Below are 19,215 nucleotides of genomic sequence, written 5' to 3' on the forward strand. Positions count from 1 at the left end.
CTCTGCTTCATTTTGATGCTCGCGAATTGAGAAACGTTTTAACGGGTTCGTGTTGTCAATTGATATTAACTACACTCGAGTTCACATGTAGCTGATAAAAATCATATCATTTTACCTGTGTCTGTTACCTCAAGGTTGCATGCAATCGTCCTGCGTAACCGATTGCGGTTTCGACCGACGAATTTATGTTTTATCATTGCAGGAGAGAACTATGTCATCATTTCAAACGAAAGGTTCCAACCAAAACCCATAACTTATTTTTCAATTTTTCACCTTAATTGTTTTCATAAATATGTGATGCTAGGTTTTCAATAGAAATCAGTGTGCTACAGATATGAAATATTGTTATCGTCACATATAGCTTGTTAATGGTTAGAGCAGTCATCAGAAAAGTGGAAGATACTGGTTCGAGTCTTAATCCAATCTACAAATAGCGTAATTTGTTTTATATCATTTTGCAAAAAAATATCTTTGATTTTCTATCTCTCTTTTTGTATTAACGATTAGACTTCAAATACTTTAGATAATAAAATGTTTCGTTTTAAATATTTATTTGCATTCATTGCAACGTCAATTCTCGATCGTCACAAAAATGTCGCTAGAACTTTATCGAGTATTTTAAATATCTTATTATAAAAAGTTTTATTTTCATTTATATCCATTTAGAATATAAAAATACATGATGTATTTAATTATAAAAAAATTTCTTCGAACACATAAAATTATTCTATTGCGGAGAAGTCGGAGAACGGAAAACTCATTAGATGATAAATTCGTCTATCACGCAAGAGTCTAGTAGAAGATAAAAATCTATTAAAAGTTTCTCAAGGTTGCTGCATCGACGCAACATTACTAGTGATCCTATCCGACTGAATAAGTTAATTATTGTTGTTCGCTAGCGATTACCTATTAATTACTTACTTATGACTCAGACATGTTTCCTTGGTAAGGACGCTACTCTGTTAAGCCTTTCTCAATTCTTTAGATAAAAAATGAAAAGAAAGAGAAAGAGAGAGAGAGAGAGAGAGAGAGAGAGAAAGATGCGAATAAATAAACTACAGTGGCCGCTGTCCTGTATAATAAACGGCTGACCTTTAACGATGACAATCAATTAATTGCATAGAAAATCGTCGACATTAGATCAGCCATTACAATTATACACCCCCATCTCATTTTTAAACTATTACTTTATATTTATCAACAATTTATATATATATTTATTATATAATCTGTATCGTACGATTTTTTAAAATCAATTAATTTATTCATTATTTTCCGTACGGATTCGTGAGCCCAGTATAGAACAATGATTGATCACTTTGTTTTTACATTCGCACGCGATTTTCTTCTTCAATCGTGTATTGTGAGAAATCGTGACTGGATGACGAGGAGAAGGCAAAAGTCGCTGACCAACAGATCGATAAATAAAAGTCTAACGCGAGGTCATCCGCGTTCTATTGAAAACGATCTCTGCACCAGCTGCGCTTACGTTTGCGCGCGTGCACCTCTCATGTACGTCCGGCTTCTTTATTTACTTTCGCATCGGAAAAAAACGCAAATTGCCTATTCCACTTGGCAGCTTACTAAATCACGCTGGATATTTATTGGCCTCGTAAGAGCGAGAAAAGAGGAAGCCAGGTGCTCGATCTCGGAGATCCTTCCGGTTTCTCATTATTCGCACGCGTTTCATCAACGTCCTTGTCTTGTCTCCTATGCGAATGACAAAACTTTGATTTTAATCGTAATTATCTTTTTACTTTACAGACCACCTGGAGACGCTTGGAGTAGATTAGCAACAATGGCTAATCTTTTGGATAAGCTCAATTACACCAGAACTGTTTTGATCCAAGCGAAAGACGCTGAGGGTCGTGAAGACGGTAAGATCATTATTCTGCTTATTAATCTTTAATGACACAAAATGAAGCCTTAAGCGTAAATCATAAATTTACATCACACAATGTATGATCCTTATATGAATTCGTATTTTTTTTTCTTTTTTTTTCTTTTTTTTTATATGGGGAAATTGTACAAATTATCACACGTAAAAAAACTTTCGAACAGAAGAGTTAACATATTTAAGATGATTGAATAGGTGAACCCGCATCGACAGAATCATTCACAAAAGATGCTGGCTCCTATTATTACCAGCACAAAAGTTACGGTCTTTAACATCAGATTACACATATTGTTGGATGAATATTTAAAGATTATTTTTGTATTCTTTATAGATCTGGAATGTATTGAACAAGTTGCTTTTAATCGTTTTATCTTACTTTTTATCTCTTTTACTCAACCTCTTCCAGTACCGTTGATTACTACTCATGTGTTATAAGCTAAAAATAAATTTCTAACTGTTCGATTGCATGGAACCATATAAAATTATCGACGATCCAATAAAATCTTTTAGTTTGGCAGAACTCGAAAATATTTAATATATTCACGCATGATCGACTTCACGTTTTGCTACGTGAAGGCAAACGCGTTTGTATTGGCCATGAATTTGATTTAAAACGAAAAAAGAGACAAATCCAGTATAGATTACAATGATATTCGATCGATTACGATAATTGACAAACGATCTCGCTCGATTTAACGGTGAGTATAACGGCACGTTTTAACGCACGCGGACGACGAGTTGCTGCTTCACGGTCGATCGGGACAAGTGGACAGATAATCATAATAATCGACTGTACCGCTTATGCATCTGCGGTTTTAAGAAAATCGGATCGAAACGCGCCGTTTAAGGATTTTAATATGAATTGCGATTTAATACGTTATATATGCGGGTTATTTCATTATAGTGAAAATAAAGCCTCATACGAAAAAACTTAATTCTACATTGTCGACTGATTTAGGTTTTTTTTTTTTTTTTAAATAATAAATCACTCTCTACTACACACTGTTACCGGAACATCCTATATATGTATATTATTTAAAGCTTAACATAGCACAATAAGTTACCACTTGGTGTAACATTTTCATTTATATAATATCCTATAAAGTAGAATACGATGAGAGCAAAGTCCATTTTTCGAAATTTATTCGTATTTATATATAAAATTGTATTTCCATAGATAGAAATTTTTTGTTAGCAATTAAAAGTTTATTATTTTCATATTATTATTACACGATGGTCATTGACGAAATGTTTTATTTTATTAAACGCTTAGAAGTGTTAACGATGACGAAGGAAGCGCATAACGGAGGATTCGTCGCATTCCATACGACTCCCTCTCCCTCTTTCTCTCTCTCTCTCATTCTCCATTTTGTTGGCTCTTTTACTCTAAGACATGCTGGACCAGCTTAATCAAAAAACTTGAATCCTCGAACGGCAAAGTCGCGTCGGTCGTCTGTTGACCCCCACAGCAGCAACAGTGGCAGTGGCGGTTGCGTAACGGTGAATCCGATGTGACCACTGCAATGCTATACTCTTCTACTCGTTTACAAGCCTGCAGCCAATGATACTTCGTCGTTGTCTCATAGGCGCGCCACGCCCGATTGCTACTGTCTACCATTCTTTCTTTTTATCTCTTTATTCTTTTCTTCACCCTCTGCGTTATTCCATGCATCTTATGAATACTTAAATCGCATTGCCTCCGAGACCATTTACGCAAGGATTTCACAAGAGCTTCACGAACAGTCGACGTCCTGCCGTCAGACTCGCTGCCATTTTTTTTCCCCCCGTGTATGTAACCAAATTTTGCGATTAAACGATTACTTACGAGTTATTGTCAAATTTTTAATTAAAAATATGTAAAAAGAATACGCCTTTTTAAAAATTCAAAAGAAACATTTTATATATATGTAAATAATTACTCGAACGATCCAGCGATTAATTAAAAAACAGATATTTTTTCGGCAAAAAAGTCAAATGGTTTTGTTGTCGCGTGTGATTCAGAGTCAGGAAATAATTTATACGACGGATAAACGGCACGAAGCTATCGTTTAATAACTAATTGCCTGTACCTGATGATAATTACGAACGGAACACGAATCGATTAATTTTACTCGTGCAATGATAATCCATTATGCCAAGACAATGCGATATTTTACAGGATTGCAATTTGTCATGGTTCATGCGACAGGGTACATACACGATTTTTCTATTTCTACGCCCTTTTAGTTCTTTAATCCGATTTATAAATAAAAACAAAAATCAAAGGATCGGTTTTTCTTGATAAGTCCAATCGCGAGCGCATGTAGTGATCAATAATTGGTCGGAATATAATATGAAAAATGAGAATTTGGATTGCTTCTGTTCTTTGGAAATAATTCGAAGAAACCATTCAAGAAATTTCTTGAATTCGATATATTTTTTTTTTTATAAAAATTGTTATTTCGACGTATCGTTCTCGTATTTATATCAATGACAACAAATTACATTTAATCAATCATTAAACGAATAATAGCTATTTTCATTAGCAATAAATTATAGTCCGATATGAATTAATTACTAATGAAAAGCTTAATTAATCTTATTAAAATTAAATCAATCATCTTTTTTCGATGCAATGTTTTATTGTTATTACTTTAACAAAGAGATCCTTATTAATTATTTTACTCTTAATCTAATGTAAGATCATTAATTACAAATAATGTAGTTTTTTATTTAAATTTGATTTAAAGGATATTTTCAAATTATATAATATAGTCGATTACTAAAAGAAATACATAGAAATACATTTTCCTATTTCGTATTTACCGTTCTATGTAGCTTAGCAGGTCTTACGTACTGAATGAATCCGGATGGTTGAAAACGAGCGTTCTAGTTTTGTATCTTGCATCCTTGCATGCGGTACACTTACCTCAAAGTCGAGCATGTCCTTGCCAACGACGAAACACGCACGTCATCGTGAATATGTCGCGTTACACGTGCCGTTCCAGTAATACCACTGCATGCATGTTAGTCGATGATGCCTGACTAGAACGATCGTTCAACTACTGTAAAACGTAACCACTTTGCTACTACATATTTCCTTTGCGAGTTGTTTTTCTGTTTTATTATCCAATGTTATCATCGTTGTGCGATCATTTTATATTGAACATTATTCGCCTCCTGTCTCCGATTTTGTCAAATAACAGCTCGCAAAAAGCGATACAATTTGTAAAGAAAAAAAAGATGCAAGACAATAACGGTATATCCAGTAACGTGTGCTGTAATGTCAATTTGTTGGCTTACCTCTCTCTCTCTCTCCCACTTGTTCGCTCTTTTTCTTTCTTTTTCTCTGTCTCCCACTCGCTTCTCTGCTCTCTGTTATCTGCACATAAGACCTAAGGCACAATGGATAAATTGAAGCAAAGGTACACCATCGTGGACTTTGCGTTGGGCGGACTACGAACCAAGTCGAGAGGAATGTATCGCGAAGATCGAAAGAGGGTCCTCTTCTTTCATTCTTTCTTTCTTCTTCCCTTTTCTTCCACACTTTTTTCGTCCTCGCCTTCGGCCACTCTGCACGATCAGTTCAGTGAAGAAGAAAAGAGGAAAAAAAAAGAGAGAGAGAGAAAGACGAATAAGGCTCTATATTATCCACTTAACGGTCTTCGTTTAACAATAAATTCCACAGCGTAATTGCGTTTTTACGTCGACGGCAATAATATGAGGGACTCCTTTCGAGCTTTTTTCTTTTTCTTTTTTTTTTTTTCCTCTTTTTCTTACCACTTCCAACGTACTTTATCGACGATAAATTGTTTCGCACTTGTTACCTTTTCGAGACTCGTGAAAATAATTATACCTACATACTCGACGATAGAGAAATGGTTTCGTAGTTGACACGACGTGACGTATGGTACCATATAAAAATAATAATTATTTAATCATGTTTGTACAAATCGTAAACTATTGAATGAGAATGGACGAGAATCTACCGAGTAATATGAAAGAAATATAAAAGAAAATTATGATTCGTTCCTCGTTAGTGAGAATTCGAATTGAAACCTTTATTGGATGATAATAAAAACTAGAAGCTACAACTAGCCGATCATTTTGCGATCGAATTCCACGGAATATAAAGAGAGCACCAGTTTCGATTGTAATTACTGTCTTTAAGATTTTGATCTTTTCTAATTATGCAGATTGTTTACTCGTATTAATTTCACTGAATTTCCGTAGAATTAATAAAACGTGGAGAAACTAGAATGATCGAAGATAAAATCGAAAAAATAATCGAGCTTAAAGGAAATAAATATATGTTTAAGTGATTAATCTTTAATACATTGTGCGTGATACGTTATTCGAATATGTACGATATTAAAAATTAGAAAATATTTGACAAAATTTTACGATAAATTTATCATACTGTTTTCATTTTTATATCAAAATAAGTTACTTCGAAAATATTTTTCTCTTTATCCCTGAAATAACATTAATGAAATTCCCGTGGCAAGCAATATTCGAATTGACGGCGTACATATGATCTTACAATTAATAATTTGTTGGAAATTTTTTGTTTTTTAGAACTAGAATTGGTGAAGTTGCCAGAGGATACGACATTGGCAGGATTCACGCCGTTAATGTCGAACCCTCAAGAACCTTGTTACGTAGAAAAGACGGAAGACATGGTGAGTATCTAATCACGATTGAAATCTTTCATTAATTCTCTTCGGCATCATATCGGGAGGATGTAAATGCTTGCGATAGCTACATGTAAGCTATCGGGTATACGCACCCCATAAAGTTTATTAAATCCGTAAATCACTAGCTAGTACGTACGTCCAATCGATTAACACAGACTATAAATTTATCGGACGTATCGATCTCTCGATCGCAAACTAGTAGTACGATATTCGATCGACTGTTCGACTTCGCTATAGCGTAACCTGTCGATACCTTTCAGGATATCGCTCAGGTCTGTCTAAGGATAAGCAAGGTGCTCTTCTTCGGTCAAGTATTTCTCTGCGGACTGGAGACACCGGTGTTGAAGTTACAAAAGAACGAAAGCGGTATGAGCGAATACGTATCTGTGGTAGAAGCATCTAGCACCAGTTCGCCGAGTTCACCACCTGAACAGGTAAATTTGATCGATGTTTTTATTAATTAAATACATCAAATATTTAATAAGAGATTACGAAGCTTGGAATATCGTGAATTTGTTAACCGGATTATACATGAAATTACATATTTGTTTATCGTTATCTTTAACTAATCTCTAAGGTACATTAGATTTGTTTTGCCTAATTGTAAATGTGGGCTGACGAATTTAACTCGTGATTTAAATTGTGATAATATCTAACGTATACATTATTATTTATTTTAATTTATAATAGAAATCTATTGGTTTTTAGGTATTACTCTTAGCATCAAAAAATGTAAATTTCGTTGTTTTCAAATAAATACGTTAACCGAGAGATTAATCAATTAGAATCACATGATATAATTATCGGATGATAATAGTTAAAAATGGCGTTTCTTGCAGAGCGATTCGGAGTTATTAGTGGAAAGTTATAGCGAGGACGAGAACGAGCCAGTTTCCACAATGAAGAGATTGCCTTTGAACAGTGACGTACTCGACGACAACGGGGCGCCTGTGGCTCTCGGAGAGATAAGATCACTGATCGAACGGAAGGAGGAGCTCGAGAGGAAGCAGCGGAAGCAGGATCGTCACCGACAACGAGTCCAGGTGAGTAGTAAGAAGGTACCACCAGAAGCACGCGATCGACTGACTGACTCCTCCGGCGATCGAGAAAGACGATCCATCGATTCTTCGTGATAGATCGTAACTTTGATCCTACCTCTTATCGCACTATTCCTGTAACCATCGAAAGAGAGATTCAAAGCTTTTATCAAAACGTCGATCGATTTCTCTCTCTCTCTCCCTCATCTTTTCTTCATCTTATCTTATAATAAAATAGTAATTATTTTTCTACAAATGGTAATCAAATTTTTGTCTAGACATATTTGATATTTTTACGTAGATCTTTTGATTTGCGTTATATATAACGAAAGTTCTATGTCACTCTCTCTTTATTATTTTCTTTCTCGTAACTCTGGTAAAGGTGTTACCGAGGGAATAAACGTTTTATTTTGTCGAACTTTTTATGAAATAGAAACGTCAAGTCGATATCGCGGCTAGGTGGTTCTTTTATTCTGTACCTTTTATTTTTTTTTCCCCCATTATCTTAAAGGTATCGACAAATCAGGGTTTATAGTTTATTAGCAGAACATACATCTTTTTGCTGTGTTAAGTCAAACTAACTAAAACAAAAATTACGGGCAATTTTCTTCCTTATGTTTCTTTTTTCCTTCTCTTAACGCACGAGCAAAACTAAAAGAGGAAGATACTTTTTTTTCCGCTCGTACTTTTATTTCAACAAAGAAGTTCGTCCTTCTTTCTCGAGGCGGTCAACGCAGACTCTGCACGCGAATCTCCCGTTTTTATTTACGACATCCATGAGCTCCTCCTTTTTGCATATTTATTATCGAGTCTCCTCCCTCCGGCAGAAGGGATTGCGTCTTCGTTGTGTCGTAGCGTCCGATTAATCTTTTTTCTTTTCTTTCCCCTTTCATGGTGTCCAGTATTCTTCTGTTAAAAGATTTTTTCAAGATTAAACTAATTTGGTATTGTGTGTTCGATCGAGATGATTCGTTCGCAATTCACATTATTCATTAAATAAAACATCTTCAATGAAACAATATCTAATTTTAACGTTATTTTATTATTAGGCTATTTTTTTAAATTAATAATGTTTTGAATAATTTTTATGATTAAATTTTTGTAGATGATTTAAATCTTGGTTAATAACTTTCTTTAAGCATTGAGGTATATTACAAAAGATTTTTTTTTTATATATTTTGTATTATTTTGTAATGCATGTTCTTTAACTAAATTTGAAACAATATTGTCCTAATGTATATAACATTAAATTTCACGTGCTATACAGATTATGGTGGGACGTGTGAAATTGTTCTTGTTACATACGCAAGTATGTACTTTATTTAGTTACATGCAAAATTCGAATCACTAATAACGATCTTTTTACGAAGGATTAACGATTGTTCAATTTTTGGTAATAGCACTGCAAAAGAACCTGTTTATAATATCTAGATCATTGCTAGGAGCGGCATGACCTGCTCCCTAACCAGTTTTCATTGCAACAATGACTTAAAAGCGGTTTCCGTGAACGTTGATCTCTGCACTCTGGCTTACATACTAGCAAGTAAATACAGACAATTACTGTGTTCTGCACACAGTGGTTTTTACGCGAATAGGTGTGGTACGTTATTCATACGGTTAATTAGCGGTTGGAAAGGAATCGGCAAAAGGAGGAAAGAAGTACGAAATTCTCTGCTTTTCTACGTGGTCGTAGCAAGGACGAGGTCGAAACCGGATTGCCAACTAGTTGGAACCGTTGAACGATTCGTTAATTTCGCTTTAATAAGAGCACGCGAGGGTCAAAACGCAGTAAGGGTCGAAATTTACGTAAACGGCTAGTTTCGCATCCTCGCATGTACCGTTCTCATTATTTTTTGTAAGCATTATCAAGGACAAGAAGAAATTCGTACGAAATTTGACCTGAATTACCGAAAGATGTGATTTATTTTGGTTCTTTTATATATATATATAACAAGAGGACGGGTGTGTAAAAACGATTTATATAACATGCTTTTCGGTTTTTTTAATTTAAAAATAATTAATATAAAATTCGAAAAAAAATCTCAAAGACGTGGAAGCCTATCATTTCGAGTATCTAACTAATATTGAAGAAACGAAGATAAAATTGCGAGTTAGAAAATTAGGAAGCTTTTGAAAAGATCGAAATAGTTTCATATAAAAAATAATAGGCTCATATATGAAATTAACGATTTCCTGATTTTTTATTCTTTATTCTTCTTTTTTTTAATATTAATTTGATTTAAAATTATTCTCTTAAATACTCTCTCTCCCTCTCTTTCTTTCTTTTTTTCTTTCGCGCGCGCATTATCTCTCCCTCTTCCTTTTTTGTACTCATAGGATCTCTCGTCGTCTCTTTTATCTATACTGATTTTTTGTCTAATTTTTTTTATATTTTTTACGTCACGAACTAGACGAGTAATCAAATTCACATTTTGAAAAACGGTTACCGCTTAATATACCGTATGCGTTACGTATGAGTAAAGAAGAGAAGGCAAGATAAAACGGACAAATTTTGAGAGAGAAAAAAGTGTATAGCTTCGCGTACGTTAATTACAATAGTATTTTTCTTCCCCCGAAAAAAGCAGAGTCATTGACCGGATAAAATGTTTTTCCAGACACGTACAGTCTCGACCATACGAATATCGCACAAATTTACCGATGATAACATACGGTAAGATCGTCGAAATATGATTATTATTTTAAGTTCTTAAACAATTTCTCTCTCTTATAGATAAATATTAATTATATTATATTGGTTGGATTATATACGTAATAATATTTTTATAAAAAACACATTAGAGTGAGATCGCGTCTGAAATGAAATTTATATTAAAATCTTAATGTGGATGAAATTGAGTTAAAAACCTTTGGTAATTTCATTTTCGTCTTTAATCGCTGACTTACCGTTAAGAAGTAAATAAAAGAATCAAAATTTGCCGTTAACAAATAATTAAGATGAACGACCCTATAGACAAAAAACGATGTGGCTCGCATCGTCGATAAAAAGGAATAGATTGATTTCTTGCCAAGTAATTCTCTAACGGATTCTTCGTCGAGTATTGATCGGACTAACAAACTCAGAGCCTACATCCACGGTTATAAACAATCATCAATTGATTTTCTTCTTTTTCTTTTCTGTTTTCTCGGCCACTATCATTACAAGGACGAACGTTTGTCTATTTCGGAACAACTGACGTCGAATCGATAAACGTGGAAGAGGCGTGGCGTCGATTACGGGTTTCTTCGTGTCGATTAATAATGGAAAGGACAGCACCGTGTCAGAATCAGCGACCGTAACTTGTCTAATCTCCCATCTTACTATATATCGATTTGATCATTTCTCTTGATACCGTAACGTTTAATCGCGCAATTTAAGAAGCTGTATTTTCCTGTTCCATGAATCTAACACGATTTAACAACTGGAAATAATTTGTATTTTTCAAGTTAAGAAATAATGCTGTTAGAATCTTTATCCCCCAAGTGTTTTAAATATTATCCGAATGTTCTTTCGTGTCAATTGTTCCGTAACAGGCGAACTTTTCGATGGAACTTTGTAATAATTCATGTATCGGAGGTTTTACTTTATAAAAATTTTCATTCGATATTTTATCCAGCGATACAATGACTTATAGCCTTGACTGGTTTACAAAGTAAATCAAATTTAGCAACGTTCCTCCTCTCGTCTCATCGCATTCGAAAAAGGAAAAGTAAAATTTAGTTCCGTCTATTCGTCATAAAACATCCAGTTTATCCGACTCATGCGTTTTGCAGTTGAACCATCGAACGGGTTTTCCTATCGTCGTGGGTGAACGGCGAAGGAGACCCGGCGTGATTCACGAGTGGATGAGAAAAAAGAATCAAATGAATTCCTCCGGTACAATCACAAGGGCCAAGCTAACGGTATCGAAATTCTCTGATACGAAGGACGCCACGATGTGAGAAACGATTACTTATTTCTTCGATTGCTTTTATTATTTTCGACATTCACGCCTCGATCAATTTCGTCGTCTTTGTACCTTCCACAATTCCTCCTCCTGCCAGAACACCTTTTTATCTACTGTCGAACGTTTGGACCTGTTCCAAAAGAAAAGCAGCGTGGAATTACAAAATGCCGAAGGACCAGTCTTGCCATTTTTTGTTCCTTTGATACACGTGATACATGTACGCATAAAATAGCAAAACTTTTATTATGATAGATTCCATGAAATTTTTCATTATCAATTTAATTGAAAATAATTTAATGGTAATAATACAGTTTCATTTAAAAATTTATTTAATTAGTCACACCGAAGTAAGAACTTTGATAGCGAGTTTAACAAATATTCGAAGGAACAACTCCAAGGATACGAGAATGATAATAAAACTGATTATGAATATTTTAAAAAAAAAAAAGGGAGAATAAACGTGGAACATTCTTCCAATGCAAATTTCTTTTCATAATCCCATGATTATCGTACAATAACTTCCAATCTCCTTGTTCTTCTTTAAAGACAACCTCGTAACTATGTGTAATTTATTCGTTTAGATCTAACGAAACGATTCTCTTCTACCTTTTCTCTCTATCCCATCATCTAGTTCGAGATATAACTGAATAGTATACTCGAGTAGTTCTTTAATCTTCCGACAGAGTTGGTTTCTATTAACGGATATCTAATTGGCTTCTCGAATTTATGTGCCATAATTAAGACGATGTTGCGGATCTTAGCATAAATTTAATTAAGCTTCTCCTCGACCTCGTTAGATATTTCATTCTCTCTTCTTACTCCTGTGAGATCTAGAGAGACCGATCGTCGTTTCGATCGTACGTTCAATCGTTTCCTCTAATTACGGATTTCCTTCTAATCACATTTCTTTATCGATGTTACTCTTATCGTGCTATACTTAATTTTCATTTTAATCTTTTATTCGTAACATTTTATTCCTTTTTTATTTTTCAAGTCACTTTAAATAAGAGAAAGAACATACAAATCGCGTCTCTTTCGTTGATTTTTTAAATCACGAGATCGCCGGGATAGTCTCTTATTTGACATAATCAAAAATGTAAAAAGAAAAAGAGAGTCAATAAGGAAAATCTAAATTTTATCCAGTCTACCGAGTATTCTGTTCTCATTATTCGACTCCCTTCTAAAAGGAATAGATTATCCTCCCGTGGGATTCACGGCGCTTATAAGATCTTAGGGGAAGCTATGAAACGAAAGAGGGGGGTGGGGGGAGGGGCGTGAAAGTATACGTTTTCTTGCTACGAAAAACTGAATTTATCAGAGAACAAGCATACGTGATTGAAAAAAAAATCGATTATCGGATGTCATCGAAAATTCGCAGGACAGGATGAAAAGAAAGGATCTTCGCATCTTACGTTTCTTGTAGGGCAAGTAAAATATCACAAAGAAAGAAGATTTGTATTCATATTTATTATTCATATGTATTATATTAATTATTCATATTTAACAGAAGATCATTATTATTTATAATCGTTTTTTATTTATCTTTGACTATACGCGACACGTAAGAAAAATTTGTGGAGATAATATGATGTTACAAAATAAAGTGAAATTTAATTTTGGTTACATTACATCTTTCTTTCGAAGTGACAGAATCTATTTCCAGGTTGGCGTTAATGCGTTTCTTCGTCGATGTCCTTAGAACTACGATACCGGATGTTAAAGTCGAGGTCATCTTTGCTCGCTGATGTTCGGTGATCGTGGGGCTAACGACCTACCGTTGCTAATTGTAAATAATAACTAAAATAAAGCACTGCTACGCGTTCCTTGTAATTATTGTCCGTCTCGAGATGTTTTGTTATATGGTTAGAACCATATTCGCGTAGAAATATATTCGTATTCCTATTCCTATTTCTATTGGTATTCGTATTTGTATTTGTATTCGTATTCGTATTCGTATTGGTATTCCTACTCGTATTTGTTACGAGCAACTCTGATCGTAGACTACGACACATGCGCACGAGCGTAAGCAAAACGGGGAATTCTCTTCCTCGTTATTCTAAAATATTTACGATCATAGAAGTCATCGTCCTCATTTAAAGATAATAGATAAATCTATTTCTACGTGGCTAAAAATAATCCATCATTGTGACGTTGCCGCAATGACGACGACGTCAACGACGACGACAATGATTACGATGTTCAATTGTCTTGAACTCGCGATAATGGGACGTATTTTCTACCTGACGCCATCGTTGCAAGAAACTTTTAATAGCGTTAACTTTTAAAATTATTAAACGTACGCTTACGTGTTCACTATATTCGTATTATCCGTATTATCCGAATAAACTTGTGTGTTGAGAGTACTCTCGTAGATCTTTCGTGAATTATTACGCTTTTTTCCCCCAAAACATCGCAAAAAATTACGGTCCACGAATTTTTTTTTTTTTAGCAGTTAATTATAAATAAATGACGGAATGGATTCGTTACGAACATTTCAAGCTTGATGATTTTTGCAAACGCGTTTACAAACGTGTCATTGAACGCGTTAAAAAAGATACGAAAAAAAAAATGTTTTCGTATTTAATACGGCGAGTAGAAATATTACCATTTAAATTTACAGTAATGTTCTTAATTATCATAAATAATCACATACATATATATAGATACGCGTTTTCGTATTAATATAATCGTTTTAATATAACTAAAGAAGAAAATGCATAGTTATATTCGATGTATATAAGAAAAAATAATTTCTACACAAATGTAACAAATAAGAATCTCCGAATAGAATTCAAAGGAATAATTACCCTAAACTTATTATTTTATATTAGTATCCCATTTATCGAACAAGAAACAAGTGCGTTTATCTCCACAACCTTTGTTGTGTTACAAAGTATCTTCGATGAATATTTCAAGCAACGACGATTCGAAAAAGCAGAATATTTCCAATTAGCTTTCTAGTTTGTACTTCAATTAGCGCGCGCCTGCGCAAGCGAGTACGCGTTACTTATTACGTCTAGAATACTTTAAAAAAAGCGACTGAAAAAGCAGTCAACTTATTTCTTTATCGTTTCCCGACGCGAATATGGCGACGGAGTATTTACACGCATACCTCATCACGAGTAGACTTGAATTTTGTGAGCACAATTCAATTATAACGTTGTATGTATTATATACGATTATGTTCATGCAACCATATGATAAAACAATGTACGAGTGAATTTCAAATGTGTTTCACATTACATTATACTATAATTATTGTTGTAATTATAATATAATTATAGGGAAAATAAATAATGTAATGTAATTATGTATCTATTAGCTTCAAGTCTGACGTTGTTGTTGGCTCGGTGTCATGTTTTTCTGAGATTACTCGATCGAAATTCACATCATCGGTGTATACTCTCAGCGAGATAGATAATTTATCGCTTTATTCGTCGATTCCGTACTACAATCATTTGAAACGAGACTCAACCGAGTCGAATAGAATATAAATGCCAACGCGATTCCCATGTAAAATGCATATACAACCTCTAGGCTCGGAATATCGCGCGTTGCCATGTTACTGTGTTTCTGTCACGCGCGTTGTTATATCGTTTGGTGGTTAAATGAGCAGTTTGTTAATAAATAACAACGTACAAACGATCCACTGTATTATGATTAACGACAATTGCTTTTATCTCGTTCTCACTCGAATTATTAGCGTATGAAGCGTTGCTATAGTAGATAATAATATAGTGATTGTATTAAAATAGAGTATGAATGTAATATGAAAGGATATATATATATATATCTACATTTTTATTCATATTAATTAAAAATATTTAATTTAAATCGAGATTACGTGAGCCTATCGATTATTCGATATCTCATTTATCTAAACGAAAATACGCCACTAACAATTGTTTTAAGATTACGCTCGTACATGAGCGTTTCAAACCTTGACATTCTCTCTTTTTGTTGCTTTATTAGCACCGAGCCGAACAACCTGTCGTATATACGAACGGTAAGCATAACCGAGAAAAAATAAAAGATAAAAAGGAAGAGGGGAGAAAGAACATGTCAGAATAAACATAAAGTCCTATACTTGAGATAACGACCGACCCTGAGGGTCTTATTTTTGGGTAATGCTTTTTAAAGTCCTTCTCAATATTCTACGAAACGAGCGGCTTTGAATTTGAACACGGCTTCGGTCGTTTAAAGACGACCGAGTACAGAATCGTGGTTTCCTATCAGCCACTTTTCCCAATCGCATTGCAACCCTCGGTTATGGTACCACAGAATTTACCTCGCTCGAAAGAGGGAGCTTAGAACAGCTCAAGTTACGGCTAGTATTAAAATCTTAAAATCTTTCCTTGTCTCTTTAATTCCATATTTATTTATCTTACTATCAATTACAAAAGAAACAATTAGCTTGTGAAATTTAAATTATGCAAATGTATATAAAAAAAAAAATAAAGCAATATCAATTACTTGCATAAAATTTAAAAAGAGTAAAGATAGTCGAGATCGAATAGCCAAGGTAAACGAAATTCCACGGTTCCATGATCTCGCATCGGAAGAATTTTTAAGAATAATCTTGTTAACTTTAATCGACGTTAGAAGATAGCCAGTTAACGTCCAATGTAGATAACGATCGCAGTTAATGACGCAAGCAGAGTACTTTCAATTCTTGAAACATTCTAAAAGGGGAGTAGACCTATTTTCTGTTCAAGCAAATCCGAAGGATTCGAGTTCAATTTAAATCACGTCATACTTTACACATATTCATAGATATCGAAAACATTAGCGATACCAACTGGGAACGAACGATCATGACAAGGTACTACATAGTCTTCTATGTTCTCGCGTTCATTAGCTGCAACATACTCCACACATTTTGTATGCCGTTTATGTGGCAGTCACGTAGAAGTCCAAGGGTGCGCCTAGAGGAGAGAGTATAGTACTTCAAAAATCCCATGATGTTGTAGATGCCATAAAATCTGACTACAGCCGTGTGCTGCCGTTGCCATCCTATAATTCACCCCAGTGTCATCGTCTCTCCACGCGAGCCCAGCAAATCTTCACCCTTTCTAAGCAAAGATTCTCTCTCCATCTCTCATATTTTCTTTCTCTCTCTCACTTCTCGCTACTCATACGTGTTCTCTTACGAAGCTTTAAAGTCATACGTAGTGCATGTACATGTATAGACTGCTTGCTGGTATACATATATATATATAGAGAGAGAGAGAGAGAGAAGAGATATATATATATATATATAAAGAGAAAGAGAGAAAGTGTGAGAGAGGGAAAGCATAGGACACGATATATTCAAACTTTTATGCTTGAAATATTACGGCTGGTCCCATGGGATCGGTACGTGGTTGGGTCTCACCCTCACATCATCTGCAGGTTCGAGATAAAGTGTACGTTTACCCCTTCTTTCGTGTCTACTCTCGAGAAAAGGGGCTTCAATAACGACGAGGACATTGTGTTCATTGTTCACGCATAGTGCCACCGATAATAGCTTCTATCCCAACTGCGAGAAGAAATCTTTCATTTTCGCAATATTAGGACATACTCGCAGCCCTTCTCGGCTGTCATAACCATGTGACGTCCGTCTTACGTAAATGATATTTTCTGTTCCATTGTCAGCTCATCTACTTACCTGTCAATAATAACTGCGTTTGGTAATTGCCTTCGATTTTTTTTCTCCGCGTATATCCTATTGCAAGCTAAAACCTAAATTTGTTATTTTATCTGACATCGTATTTATAAGCTCTAAGTACATATATTTAACTTTTCTTATTACTTAATAGAAAAATTATTTCACTAAGGACGAGCTTAGAGCTACAAAAGTATGCACTTATGTAAACATTTTCTTATAGTTTTACGTTTGAAGGAAAAATGAAAAGGATATATTCTTACATTAAGTACATTCTTGCAGGGATGAATGTTTCGAGTTTGACAGGTGAGCTTTTAAACGCGAAAACGTCTAGAGAACCCTTCAAATTTTGGTCTTGACGTATCCGAAGGGGTAACTTTGCTTTCCTTTTGAAATGTATTTTTCTTTTATTTATTTATTTATTCTTTTTTTTTTTTGGTATCTTTTTTTCTTTTTCGTTTTCTTTCTTATCCATCGAACGAAGTGTCATTTTCCATGAAGAAAGAGACCTTTCGAATCGTCTAACCATCTACATTCTCGAACGATGTGTACATAAGAGACAATTTACCTTTCCTCGGCAGAGCTACATAAGGACTCGCTTTCAACGTTGCTGAGATTTTCTTTTCGACTCGCCGAATTCCTCGTTGAAGAAATAAACTAAAGAAAAAGAAAAGGGGAAATAGAAATAAAGATAGACTGAGTTCTTCTTTCTTGTCCAGTAGTCACACGCGTTATATCGACAAAAACTCGATCTAAAGTTTCTCCCTTCGCCACCTTTTTCCTTCCGCATCTTTCTTTCTTTCGGAACCTTCCAATTTACCTTTTCCCATCCTACCGAATTTCAAATAGAATACAAAGAATACAACTAGCGTCTCTAGATCTCTGAAAATCGAAAAGAACGCTCCCCCTCTTACCGGCATCTGGAATTCCTTTATAGAAAACGTGGCATCGAAGAATCGTACCTTCTCGTTTCTATTAGTTCAGTCATTGAGAGTGCGCAAACATACTCTTCGTGGTCTTCTCTAACTTCTACTTTTTTATCCTCTTATTCTTCTTCTTTTCTTTTTGTTTTTCTTCTTGTTCTTTGCCTTCTTTTTCTCTATCTTATTTTTTTTCTTCTCGGATATACTTCAAGCTCTCACTTTCTCTCTCTCTCTCTCTCTCTCTCTCTTCTTTCGTAACGTAGAGAGATAGAGAAAAAGTGAGAAAATAGAAAATGTAGGAAGGACGAAAACAGGAGAGAGATAGGACGTATGCTACAGCTCGTGATAATGTCAATGTTTGCGTCGTTGCACCGAAGCACTCTCAGAAGAGCCGGAGACTGAGTGTCTTCGCGTTGTACAGGAAGGACGGATTCGTGTCGAGGGTCCGTACAACCAGTCGCTCTTTGCAGGGACTACCTCAATGAACCTCCATTAATTTCCAAGCCTTCCTCGCTGAGGCGAGGAGGAATAGAAGACTAGACTCGAGCCTTCCCTTCTTTTTTTCTCGCTACTTTTCTCTCCCTCTCTCTCTTTCTCTCTCTCTCTCTCTCTCTCTCTCTGTCTCTGTCTCTGTCTCTTTCTTATTAATACCTCACTTCGTTTCTTCAACAATTTTTCTCGATCTTCTATTCACCTTTGAAACTTTGTAGAGGCAACCTTTTTCACTCTTTTTTTTCTTTTTTCTTTTTTATTTTAAAACTCTCATCGGAATTTCAAGAACGGTAGCTGCTTTTTAACAGAACTCTGCTCTCAGGTGGCATCTCATGTCGTAGCAAGCCTTCAGGTGCTTCGTCTCTTGTCATCAGGATTCCTTTCACGCGGGTGTATTTTATGGTTAACCGGAGGGCCGATTTGATTTGCGAGTACCATTACAAGCGGTTGGATCGTTGCTGCTGCAACTGTTGCATTTATGAATACGATTATCCTTAATATATTGCTTGTGTAAACCGATTTGCTAATTCTACTCGGAGGTAGAGCCGATAATGAACAATTAGGATGGAAATACAATCAACCAGTATGCTCTAAATTTTATT

At 34.9% G+C, this 19,215-nt stretch overlaps 1 protein-coding gene across 1 annotated transcript in view; it reads left to right on the top strand.

Moving 5' to 3' along the window:
• LOC122523279 (telomerase-binding protein EST1A) overlaps positions 1 to 19,215 on the top strand; it is a 93,904-nt gene that overhangs the window by 59,278 nt on the left and 15,411 nt on the right. The window contains 4 exon segments of the mRNA XM_043644944.1: positions 1,765 to 1,877; positions 6,455 to 6,558; positions 6,834 to 7,007; positions 7,413 to 7,616. Of these exon segments, the coding sequence (XP_043500879.1) occupies positions 1,765 to 1,877; positions 6,455 to 6,558; positions 6,834 to 7,007; positions 7,413 to 7,616 (595 nt within the window).

This window comes from Polistes fuscatus, unplaced genomic scaffold (genome assembly GCF_010416935.1).
Source record: "Polistes fuscatus isolate 324 unplaced genomic scaffold, CU_Pfus_HIC Scaffold1, whole genome shotgun sequence".
NCBI classification, from domain to species: domain Eukaryota; kingdom Metazoa; phylum Arthropoda; class Insecta; order Hymenoptera; family Vespidae; genus Polistes; species Polistes fuscatus.